We start from the raw sequence: 13,041 nt of genomic DNA, 5'->3' as shown, positions 1-13,041 counted from the left end.
AAGTTGTGAGAGTCAACATCCTTGTCTTGTTCCTGACCTTAGAGGAAAAGTTCTCAATTTTTTCCCCCTTGATGGTGATGATAGCTGTGGGTTTTTCATATATGGCCTTTATTATGTTGAGATATGTTCCTTGTAAACCTACTTTGTTGAGGGTTTTTATCATGAATGGAAATTGCACTTTGTCACTTGCTTTTTCTATATGTCTATATGTTCTTTTTCTATATGGTTCTTATCCTTTCTCTTATTGATGTTATGTATCATGTTAATTGATTTGCAAATACTGAACCACCCTGGCAACCCAGGAATAAATTTCACTTGATCATCTTGAATGACTCTTTTAAGGTATTGTTGGATTCTGTTTGCCAGTATTTTCTTGTGGATTTTTATGTGTGTTCATTGGAGATATTGGCCTGTAGTTCTCCTTAGTCATATCTTTATCTTATGTTGGTTTAAAGGTAATGCTGGCCTCATAAATGAATTTGGAAATTTCCTTCCTTTTCTCTTTTTTGGAATTGTCTGAGAAGAATAGGTATGAACTCTTCTTTAAATGTTTGGTAGAATTCATCTGTAAAGTCAACTGGTACTGATTTTGGGGAGTTGTTTCAGTTTTGGTAGTTTATGCTTCTAGGAATTTATCCATTTCTTTAAGGTTGTCCGATTTGTTGGCATAGAGTTTTTTCATAATGTTCTGTTATAATTGTTTGTATTTCTGTGCTATTGGTTATTTCTTGTTTCATTTGTGATGTTATTTATTTGAGTCCTTTCTCTTTTTTTTTTGTCTATAAGTCTGTTTTATTGATTTTTTTTTTCCAATTTTTTATTTATTTTCAGCGTAACAGTATTCATAGTTTTTTCACCACACCCAGTGCTCCATGCAATCTGTGCCCTCCCTAATACCCACCACCTGGTTCCCCCACCCTCCCACCCCGCCCCTTCAAAACCCTCAGGTGTTTTTTCAGAGTCCATAGTCTCTCATGGTTCACCTCCCCTTCCAATTTCCCTCAACTCCCTTCTCCTCTCCATCTACCCTTGTCCTCTATATTATTTGTTATGCTCCACCAATAAGTGAAACCATATGATACTTGACTTTCTCTGTTTGACTTATTTCACTCAGCATAATCTCTTCCAGTCCTGTCCAGTTGCTACAAAGTTGGGTATTCGTCCTTTCTGATGGAGGCATAATACTCCATAGTGTATATGGACCACATCTTCTTATACATTCATCCGTTGAAGGGCATCTTGGTTCTTTCCACAGTTTGGCGACCGTGGCCATTGCTGCTATAAACATTGGGGTACAGATGGCCCTTCTTTTCACTAACATCTGTATCTTTGGGGTAAATACCCAGCAGTGCAATTGCAGGGTCATAGGGAAGATCTATTTTTAATTTCCTGAGGAATCTCCACACTGTTCTCCAAAGTGGCTGCACCAGTCTGCATTCCCACCAACAGTGCAAGAGGGTTCCCCTTTCCACATCCTCTCCAACACACGTTGTTTCCTGTCTTGCTAATTTCTGGCCATTCTAACTGGTGTAAGGTGGTATCTCAATGTGGTTTTGATTTGAATCTCCCTGATGGCTAGTGATGATGAACATTTTTTAATGTGTCTGGTAGCCATTTGTATGTCTTCATTGGAGAAGTGTCTGTTCATATCTTCTGCCCATTTTATTGATTTTTTCAAAGAACCAGCTCCTGGTGTCATGACCTGTTCATTTTCTTCTTTCTTTCTTTCTTCTTTCTTTTTTTTTTTTTTAATCTCTATATTCATTCATTTCTGCTCTAGTCTTTATTATTTCCTTCCTTCTGATGGTTTTAGGTTTTGTTTATTGTCCTTTTTCTAGTTCCTTTAGGGTTAGATAGGTTGGTTTGTTTTTGTTTTTGTTTTGTTTGTTGTTGTTTGTTGTTGAGATTTTTCTTGCTTCTTGAGGTAGGCCTGTACTGCTGTATACTTCCCTCTTAGGACCACTTTTGCTGCATCCCAGAGATTTTCCCTCATTGTGTTTTCATTTTCATTTTGTTTCTGTGTACGTTTTTACTACTTTGGCCTTCCTGGTTGACCCATTCATTTGTCTAGTCGCATATTATTTAACCCCATATATTTGTGTTATTTCCATATTTTTTCTTGTGGTTGACTTCTAGTTTCATTATATTGTGGTAAGAAAAGTGCATCGTAAGACTCCAGTCTTTCTGAATTTGTGAGGCTGTTTTTAAAAGTGGGCTAATATATGATCTTTTCTGGAGACTGTTTTGTGTACACTTGAAAGAATGTCTACTCTGCTGTTAAATCCATCTGGTCTAGTGTGTCATTCAAAGCCATTGTTTCCTTGTTGATTTTCTGTTTAGATGGTCTGTCCATTGAGGTAAGTGGGGTGTTAGAATCCTCTACTATTACTGTATCATTATCAATTAGTTCTTTATGTTTGTTATTAACTGTTTTATATATTGGGTGTTCCCATGTTGGGTGCATAGATATATAGAATTATTATATCTTCTTGTGAGATTTCTTCTTCTTATTATATATAGTGTCTTTCTTTGTCTCTTGTTACAGTCTTTTTTTAAAGTCTCTTTTTGTCTGAAATAAGTACTAGCTTTTTTTTATTTTGACATCAGTATGCATGATAGACGTTTCTCCATGCCCTCACTTTCAATTTGCAGGTGTCTTTAGGTCTAAAATGAGTCTCTTTTAGGCAGCATATAGATGGGTTATGCTTTTTCTTTATCCATTTTGTTACTCTGTGTCTTTTGATTGGAGCATTTAGTCCATTTATATTCAAAGTAATTATTGATAGATATGTATTTATTGACATTTTATTTGTTTTGAGGGGTTTTTTTGAAGATTTTGTCTGACTCTTTCTTCTTTCTTTCATGGTTTTCTTTAGTGATGTAATTGGATTTCTTTCTCTTTATTCTTTGCACTTTTATTAGTGCTTTTTGGTTTGTGGTTACCAATATGTTTATATAACATCTTGTGCATATAGCAGTTTATACTGAGTTGATGGTTGTTCAAGTTTGAACCTATTCCTTACTCCTCCCCTCCCCACATTTTAGGCACATGGTGTCATATGTCACATCCTTTTTTTTTTATGAGTTCATTGACTTGATTTTTTAGAATTATTTATTTTTACTGCTTTTGTGTTTCCTACCTTCATACTGTCACTTTTGGTCTCTCCTTTCCATTCAGAGTCTCCTTAACTATTTCTTGCATGGTTGGTTTAGTGGCAATGAACTCCTTCAGTTTTTCTTTGTCTGGGAAACTCCATATCTCTACTTCTATTCTGAATGATAGCCTTGCTGGATAGAATATTGTTGGCTGCAGATTTTTCCTATTTTGCACTTGGAATATATCATGCCACTGTATTCTGGCCTGCCACATTTCTCTCTTTTAAAATTTTATTTATTTATTAGAGAGAGAGAGAGAGAGTGAGTGAGCATGAGCAGAGGGAAGGGGCAGAGGGAGAAGCAGTCTTCTGCAGAGCAGGGAGCCCAACACAGGCCTCAATCCCAGGACCCTGAGATCATGACCTGGGCAGAAGGCCCCACCCCAGGCCTGCCTCATTTCTGCTGAAAAATCCCCTGCTAGCCTTATGGAGTTTCCCTTGTATGTTACTGTCTTCTTTTGTCTTGATGCGTTTAAATGTTTTTTTCTTTATCATTATATTTTGCCAATTTAATTACAGCATATCTTGGCATGGTCTGCTTTTGTTGATTTTGTTTTGGGTTGTCTGTGCTTCCTGGATCCGGATATCTGTTTCCTTCCCCAGATTAGGGAGTTTTTGAGCTACTTTGTCTTCAAATAAATTTTCTGCTTCCTTTTCTCTCTGTCTTCTTCTTGGTCTCATATAATACAAATGTTACTATGTTTGATGACATCTCTGAGTTCCCTAAGTCTATTCTCATTTTGCATAATTCCCTTCCTCTTTTTGTTCAGCTTGATTACTTCCCATTACTCTGTCTTCTAGGTCATTAATTCCTCTGCTTCTTCCAGCCTACTGTGCATTCCATCAGGCATGTTTCTAATCTTGTCTATTGTAGGATTTGTTTTCCTCATATGAGCTAGTCTTATCTCTCACCCTTCTCTGTAACTGCAGCTCCTTCCCCACTGAAGCAGCCATGATATGTCTCCAAAAACACATCTAATTGGTTCTTTTTTATCTTTCAGTGCGGCCTTTTCCCTACCTTTAGTTACAGAGTTTGTTCTGCCAGTCATTAGGTTAATTTCTGGGGTGTTTAGGATGATCTGATAGTTAATGTAGTTGCATTCATGTGATGAGGTAAGCCTAGGGTACTCCTACTCTGCTGCCATCTTCTAACTCCCACTGATCTTTAACACTCCAGGCTTTAGTTGTAAGAGCTCATGAAATTTGGGCCCTCTTACTTTCCAAGCCAATTGCTATGGAGCTTTATTTTCCCTGTACACTCCCCTGTGTGCTAGCCTGTTTCTCTTTTTTCTCTGTGGCCATGGTGACCACAATCTGTCTCCCAAACCACATCTCCATACTTCCTACCTTCTTCACTGTGGTCTCTTCTCTACCTTTATTTTTGGAGTTTGTTCTGCCAGTCTTCAGATCAATTTCTTGAGTATTTAGGATGATTTAATAGTTGCCTAGTTGTATTCGTGGAATAAGGTGAGCCTAGGGTTCTCCAACTCTGCTGCCATCTTCCTCTCCTTCTTTTTTGCTTGTACTTTTGATGTCTAAGAAGGCTTGCCTAGATTTACTATTGTTTTCTTCTATGTATTTCGTAATTTTATCCCTTACATTTATGTCTGTCATCCATTTTGAGTTTGTTTTTGTGTTAAGGAAGGGATCCAAGTACAGTCTTTTTCATTCGGAAATCCAGTTGTCCCAGCACTATTTGTTGAAGAAGTTGTTCTTTCCCCCATTGAATGGTCTCAGCACCCTTGTCAAAATCTATTGATCGCAAGATTTATTTCTGGACACTCAGTTCTGTTCTACTATTCAGTTTCTGTCCAATTAGCAGTGCCACACTGTCTTAATTATTATAGGTTTATAAAGAGTTTTGTATCAGAAAGCATTTATCTGTGTTATTCTTTTTCAGATGGTTTTGTCTGTTTGGATCAAACTTGTCTTGTTTGGATCCAAACTTGTTTGGATCAACTTGTCAATTTTTATAAAAAACAATCACCAAAGAAACAAAAGCTAGCTGTGATTATTAAAATCAGACATTGTATTAAATCTGCAGAACTTTATTTTAACCTTTTAGAATAAAGTCAGTATGCCCAAAAGGGCATAGGTATAAGGAAGTAAGCCAGTGCGTTTTCTTAAATCTGTTGTGTGGACAAAAATCCAAGGACAGTGTTTCAAATTCTGCTTCTTCTCACAAGCAAACTAAAGGAAAAAATTACTGGTTAGGTAGTAAATATAGCTTTCTGGAAAATCCTTCCATAGGTTGAACCTTTTTATAACAAGATATCTGACTCCCTGCCTTCACATAGTCATACTTGACTCTAAGTTAATTTTCAGTAAAAGAATATTTTGTCATAGCTGATTTATTTGGAGTGTTTTAGAAAGTCTGTTCATAATTAATAGTCACCATGCCAGGTGGGGGATAGCTACATGCCAGTGGTAATCTGTCAACCCTATCCCTGCAGTAAGCAGGCTGGAGACTGTCCGTTCATCACTTGTTTCAATTTAATAATTGATGCAGTTCCCTAGGGTCACATTTTCTTTTTCTCATGTTTAGGCACGCCTTGAAATCTGTGCTTTGAGGGATACTGTTGCTGTTCACCTGACGCCTGAAAGCAAGTGAGATGCTAAGTGTTTTGTTCTGGGTGCTTCATTAAAATACAATTATACACAACTAATGAATTGTTGAATACTACATCAAAAACTTATGAGGTACTATATGCTGGCTAACTGAACATAAAAAAATAAAATAAAGCTTGTTAGTCTATTAAATCCTTTGTAAAGATTAACTGATCAGACTGAATGCTCATGATTGTGATGTGATAAAGTTTATATTTGATTAATATTTTAGCTAAAAAGCATAAAAAGCCAAAGATTCCTAATACTGGTTCTTTGTAGCCTAATATAAAGGAAAAAAGACTTAATATGACTTTATGTTTTTCATTCAGTAAAATAAATCTTAATCTCATAAATCTCATATATCAGAGCATTACATACTTCTTGAAGAAAGGAGAAGAAAGATTGAGTCTTAATCTATTCATAGCAGACTCTGAGGGACAGTTTAAGCATTGTTAATATCAGCATAAGAGGAAGCCTTGTGGTTTCTCTACAAAATTTTGTAGTGGAAATTTGGTGATAATTTTTAGCTGTTTTGAATGAAAGTCAGGATTTCCTATCATCAAAATATCGGTAGGTGAACTAAAATATCACTAACTACTTACCTATACAAAATTGTTTACTCCATTGTCAAAGTACTTAGGAAATACTCGGTTATATTGCTAATGTGCCTGGTAATCCAAGTAGCATACAAGTAAAATGTTTAAGGACACTTTGTTTGATATACTTATGCATTTCCAGCTTTCGATGACATGGCTTATGCCATCAGTTTTACTGTGTTTATTACAACTGAAGAGACTTCTAATTTTTTTCCTAACGAATGAAGTTAGAGTCCTGTTCCTATTCATGGTGGCTGACAAGAAGCCATTTCTAGATGGTTCCCATGTTAGTTATTTAGTCACACCTTTCCCATGGTTAATTTTTCTACATAAAATATTTAATAATGGATGATAGGGGGTACTCCACTTAGTCCATAACTTATAGGGGTGCATGCTTTGTGTCAGTATTAATTTAAACTTTCAGAGCCTAAGTTCCTAATCCATGAAAGAAAGATACTAAATACTCTCTAGGCAAAGTTTTGGGGGAAGTAAATTAAAAGATATGCCAAGTTTCCTTCTAAACTATTGGTGCACTACAAATAATCAGTGATATCATCTTCATGATCATCATTGTTGTCATATTGTAAAAATAAAGAATAATAGAATTATATTTCTTTTGATTATAGAAATTATATTTCTTTTGATTAATTGAGAAGAGGTTTAAGATGATAGTGGAGGTAACTGCAAAGACTCCGCTCTACATCAGGAAAGAAGAAAGTCAATTTCATATTGGAAAGGAAACTAAGTGTGCCCACAGGCTATAACCTATCCCTTGTCCTAACTGGGAACATCTAAAGCTTCCCACTATCAGTTTTTTTAATCCATTTGGGACTTTGTAGTCTATTTGTTGCTGTGATATTTGCCCCTCGTTTGAGAAACATGCCCAAAAGTATGTTTGCTAGTATACTGATGAGGATCCATTTTTAGAATACAAAATCAAAGACTACCTTAAAGTCAAGAATAATTACATTTATTTCTTTACCCTTAGACAACAAATTATAAAAGAAGAGAATTTAAAAATTATACCTCAGTGACCAGTATAAGTTATTACCAAATAATTTCCCCTAAAAGGCTTTTTATTTGATTCAGTAGATTCTCTGGTACTTTCACTTTAAAAAATTTAAGCATACCAAATTGGTGGGCTTTTTAAATTCACACCTTTTTAGATTTTCATGAAAAGAAAGTATGTTAAATTAAAATCAATCAGTCATTCTCCACTTAGCCTACAAATTTTAAATATACTAATAACGAAATCCTATATTTATATTTATATTTAATTAATATAAGATATTGGCTGTAAATGAGGCCCTGTATATGTCAATACTATAAATGTCCCCATTTGTTTAATGATCATTAAAATCATCCCTATTTCTACTTCATTCCTTCCTTTCTTACCAGTTGCTTTAATAGTTCAGTTTTGTTTTGAAAAGACTTTTTTAAAATTGAACATGGTCACATTAAGCTCTCATGTACCATGTGTAGCATCCTTTTGTCAAAATCATTCTCTCTTTTAGCTTTTCAAGTTCTGTTTCATTTCCTAGTTGAGTTTTTTCTGACCCTACTCCTACAAGGCCTTCGCCTGGGAACTATACCCTGTACCCTCACTTTTACTTTTACTTTTTCTATTGTTTTTCACTTTTACTTTGTCTCATATTTCTACGTGCTTCACTGGCTTATACTGGTTTCTTTACATTTTAAGATATGCTTAAGAATTTTTAATGATGCTCTTCATTCCCCTTAGAAACAGAAAATGTTTAATTTAAATGTTGCTTGTTTGTGTACCAGGTCTAGTTTTAAACAGGCTTTGGAAGCCCTGCCTCAGCTTTCAAGTGGAGCAGATAAAAAGTAAGTTCTGTATGCTGTTTTCAAGGTTTTGTTACCTAAAAGTACTTTTCAAATAGATGATGATTTGGACTTAAGGAAAATCACTACTTAATAGCCCTTTGTAGTATGCACTATGTTGGCTGTACCTGGCGTGTCTCCAAGGTGACAGAATAAGGTAAAACCTTTTCTCTCAGTTTATGGCAGTTTAGAAATTAGTTCTTTTCTTGTTTTAAGTGACTAATACAGAAAACATTTTAAGAAAGTTTATTTTGACTCCGTAAACTATGTTATTGTCCGACATTTTTAAGAAGGTAATACTAAGAGAAATATAAAAAGCCACTAAAATGCAGGACTTGATGATTTTTTCCTTTGAGTATCCCAGCAATGTACATTTTTCTTTTATATAATGTAAAGTCATAAAAAAGTAAATTTGTACACATGACATAATGATACTGTTTATGTTTCACTAACACTATGTTAATGGCCTTGACCAGAATTTAAACTCTGCTACTCATAAAACAGGAAATTCTGACCTGAGACAAAATGCAGGCCAGGCAAATTTCATAAATGCTCAACCTACCCTCAACTGAGGTAGTGGAAACATTGTAGGTCTTTGCTTCTTCACTAACCATAACTGAAGTCCACCTGCCTTTGCATTTGGCTTTTTAGTCTACAGACATGAAAACCGTGGTGGCTCTGTGATTTTGCATAGGTGAGTGTTATGAAAACTCAGAGGTCAGAGTGAACACGTGAGGCTGGGAAAATGTCACATGGAGATGGTGTTCTAATTTGGAGCATTGTTAAACCCATTAAATAATCTTTTGACTCCAGTATCATTAAGCCCACTTCTTTTCTTCATCTGAACCAGATGAACTCTAAGCTCTAAAATTACACATCAAACCAGTTAAAGAAAACAGTTGAGTTATTAAGTACTAGTATAGTTTGCCCACTGAGTTAGAACTGACCTTGATTCTTCTGGTTCTTAATTCACCACTTCAGTTTACCTCTCTCCCAATATTTGTTCAAAACAAAAATGCAAAATAGGAGGAGCTAGACAATAGACCGGTAGCTACCTACGAGTGAGAGAAAGGAGAAAGGTGGCCACAAAGGGGCAGCACAAGAGGATTTGGAGGGGGATAGAACTATTCTGTGTCCCGATTATGGCAGTTATTAGGTTGCTAATATGTGTTTATCAATATTCATAGAGCTGTATGCCAAAAAGAGTATATTTTAGTATTTTTTAAATTTTTAAAAAGTGAATGTAAAAAAGTACAACCCCAAGCATTAATATATTTTAGGAAGAAATCTAATTACTTAGGGAAAGGAGACAGGTGGGAGATTTTTATATATAAATATAGATATGTATATAAATACATAATCCTTCTGACTAGCTTCTTTGACTAATTTACTTCTGTTATTGAGTTAAGAATCAATAAGTAAATAACTTCAACAAGCAGAAGCTCAAGCTGAGCAGTTGGCTCCCCTGCATGTTTTCTTATGTTGCTAGGCAACCTTCACTCTGCCAGGTTGTAAAATAGATTCTCCTCCCTACAGGTTACTGGAAGAGCTGCTGAACAAGTTCAAGAGTAGCATGCACTTGCAGCTCACCTGTTTCCAAGCTGCTTCTTCAACTATGATGAAAACATAAATACCACCCCAAAAAAAGGGCATTTGAAAGATAACAAGTAATAATTGTTACCACTTTATTAAGTGCCCTAAAGGTATTAGCATACAAAGCATTAAGTTTGTACTCTTTCTCTTTTCCCCAAATTGGCAGCTTAGAAAGATGTTTGTATGTTTTATTTCAACCAAAATGACCTTGTTTGAAATGCCCAAGCAGTAACTTGTTTTGTCATTTTTATTACATTGGGCTCTATATGTCTTAAAATACCTTTAAATCTATATATTCTTAGCTAGGTGTTGCATGATGAATGCCGTAAGGAGAGCTACTTTTACAGGGAGTGCTTTGAGATGGCATGTGATGTAACTAAGGCATTCTTCAGTGTCTCATATACTAGACTTTTATTGTCTGCAGCTTCCAAGATACGTGGAGAGATTGGTAAGAAGATTTGGAAAGTTATATTTAGACATCTTTGGAACTTTAACTGTCCTAAACTTTACATCTTTACTTAAAGACTTTATTTCATACAAATACCTCTAACTCTCCTAATTCAAGTGGAATTTTAGAGAATTTGCCATTTGCCTAAGAAAATGTTATATTTGGTGTAAATTATTTGTGGTCCAGATATCCATGAGTTAACTTTGTGTCTTGCTGCCTCATTTTTATTTCTCACTGAGCTAATAAACATTAAGCACCTTTCAGTGTAGCTTTTTTTTGTCCCACTCACTCTTAAAGTTTTCTTTCATGTCAGTGCATTGCCTGTCCCTTAGGATCCATTTGTTACTGTGGTAAAGCTTAGATACCCCAATAGATTCTGATGGAAATAGCTGCAGTCTTCACTGCCTCTTAAAGAACAAGCCAGGCCCCCTGGTGACAGCTGGCACTCCTGCCCACCTCTGTTCACTCCTTCCCCTCCAGCAATGTCTTTTCTCTCCACTGCTCCTTACCATTTGAAGTATCTTGCTCAGTAGCTAAAAGAACATTGCTCCGGCCTAGTCTGTGTTTTCTGAAGACTCAGACACTCCTCTGTTACCAGGCAGTAGGAACTGCTGATGAACCTCATGCCATTTGTCCTACATTCACTGCTGACTTCGTTTACCAGAATAGGCGCAGGGCACTGTGACCTCTTTCAGAGGCAGCTTTCCCTACCTAATTTTACCATACCGTTTGCTCAGAAAACTGAGTAATTCTCTTATCCATTGGCTGTGTGTTAGGGTTCTCAAATTTTTCTATGGGTGTCACAGAATCCCTTGTTAAGGCTGAAATTAATATCTTTACTAATACAAGTAATTTTAGAGTATAGATCGCCAGATACAGTATCCATTATTTGGAATAAGTCAGTGTTGTTATGTTTATTCATTTGGTGTATGGGGAAATCATAATAACTAGAAGTGAAAGTTTAATTTTTACAAATGTGCTTGATAAAGCTTATTAAGTAATATACAGAACATTGTATCTCCTAAGCATGTTAACTATTGCACCTAACATGATGATGAACTAAATTACAAATCTACAGTCCTGGATGTTTGTATTATTTTAAATATCTACTACAGAGCATTCGTCCAATAAAGAATGTGTCTTTAATACAAGATGTAATTTAGTTGTCATTTTTTCCCCAAGTGTCTTTATTTCTACATTTTCATTAGCTATATAATTTTTTTATGTCTAGTTTTAATGTGCAAAATAAATACTTAAATTCTAGTTTACCTTATATTTGTCTAATCATTGTCAGAAAGCATTTATCAGCTGTTCTGCTAATTCTCTACTTGTTGGGGGCTTACCATATGCTGGGCATTATACCAGATTACCTCATTTAGCCTCCCAATAGCTTTGTGACAACCTTATGAGCTAGAAGGTATTATGTCCATTTCACAGATGAGGAAGTCAGGGCTTAAGAAAGAGGTTGGTGACTTTTAAGACCACCAGGGCAGGATGTGTCACTGAGAGTTGTCTGGCTTCATCACTCCTTAAATTACCCATGGCAGTTCTTCCTCCCAGCCAAATATGCTGGTGACACATCAGTGACACAGCTCAAGGAGCATATAAGTACTAGAAGAAAATAAAACTTAAGCAAAATACAGACAAGTAAGTGTTTTTATGGCTCAGAGAATGAAGGGTAGGCACATAAAAACCCCATACCCAAATGAGGTGGTTCAGGGGCTACTATTCCAACAAGTCAAGGGGACTTCTTGGAAGAAAGGGGGATTTCAAGGCTTTCTTGAGGTACAGAAGAAGAATTCAGTGGTTAAGAGGAAAAAGCTGAATATAATGTAAGTTAGAGGAAAGCTGAGAGGTAAACCAGGAGTTGGAGCAAATTTACAAAAACACAGCCAAGAAAAAGAGTTAAGATACTCAAAGGTGCTTTCACAAACAGGTAGCATTGGTTTTAGCACATCCACATTAATGTGGTCAGCCTGGCTGCACATGACTTAACAAAGTCAGCCTCACCTTCAGTGCTAAAAGTGTATTAGGAATAATTTGGTTTTACTAAGACTTTCTATATCAGTATGCCATGAAAGTGGCATGCTCTAGAAATGATTCTGGCATTGCAAGACAAGCATCATTGTTGTAGACAAGCTTTCCAAGGCACTCTCTTGTCTCTGCATCCTTGCATATAGCTTTCTTAGAGGGGATAAATAGAAAAGATAATACTTTAATTCTGGATTTGCTACACAATGGTAATGTGTTTCTTTTTTGATCATGTGCTGTAGAATATTCTATTAGTTGTGGAAGAGTGTTATGTGTTTTCTGAAAAGTTATTTTAAATTTCAACAAGCTTTTAAACCAAGATTAGGTTTCTAAAGTAAAGTTAGCTGTATTTTACTTCTTTTCTCTTACTCTTTTTTAAATTAAGTTATTTATTCATTCATTCATTCATTCATTCATTCATTCATTCATCAGAGAGAGAGGAAGAGAGCATGAGCTGGGGGACTTGCTTCCAGGACTTTGGGATCATGACCTGAGCTGAAGGCAGATACAACCACAAGCCACTCAGGTGCCTCTGTTTACTCACATTTTTAATTCAATTTTATCATATGTATCACTGGAAAACCTTTTTGTTCCTGGCCAGGCTATAAATACATGACGATAAATATTTTATAAACAGGATATGGGTCTTTGGGTTACCTGTTGGTAATTTAGCTAATAAAAGCCAACAGTATGTCAAAATACCTTTTTCCCGTCTAGCCCATAAACTCTTAGACACAGTTAACATTGCAGCTGGCTACAGTGTCTTCAT

The 13,041-nt window shown here is 35.7% G+C and overlaps 1 protein-coding gene across 2 annotated transcripts in view; it reads left to right on the top strand.

Moving 5' to 3' along the window:
* EXOC2 (exocyst complex component 2) overlaps nt 1–11,397 on the top strand; it is a 250,988-nt gene extending 239,591 nt beyond the window's left edge. For both annotated transcript variants that reach the window (XM_080806109.1, XM_080806110.1), the window contains exons 26-28: nt 5,701–5,762; nt 8,144–8,203; nt 9,737–11,397. In XM_080806109.1, coding sequence (XP_080662235.1) covers nt 5,701–5,762; nt 8,144–8,203; nt 9,737–9,830 — 216 coding nt within the window. In that variant the 3' untranslated portion in view covers nt 9,831–11,397. The remainder of the gene's footprint in view (nt 1–5,700; nt 5,763–8,143; nt 8,204–9,736) is intronic.
* Nucleotides 11,398–13,041: the final 1,644 nt, after the last annotated feature.

Source organism: Martes martes (assembly GCF_963455335.1).
Source record: "Martes martes genome assembly, chromosome: 6".
NCBI classification, from domain to species: domain Eukaryota; kingdom Metazoa; phylum Chordata; class Mammalia; order Carnivora; family Mustelidae; genus Martes; species Martes martes.
This window is presented reverse-complemented; position numbering and strand designations above follow the sequence as displayed.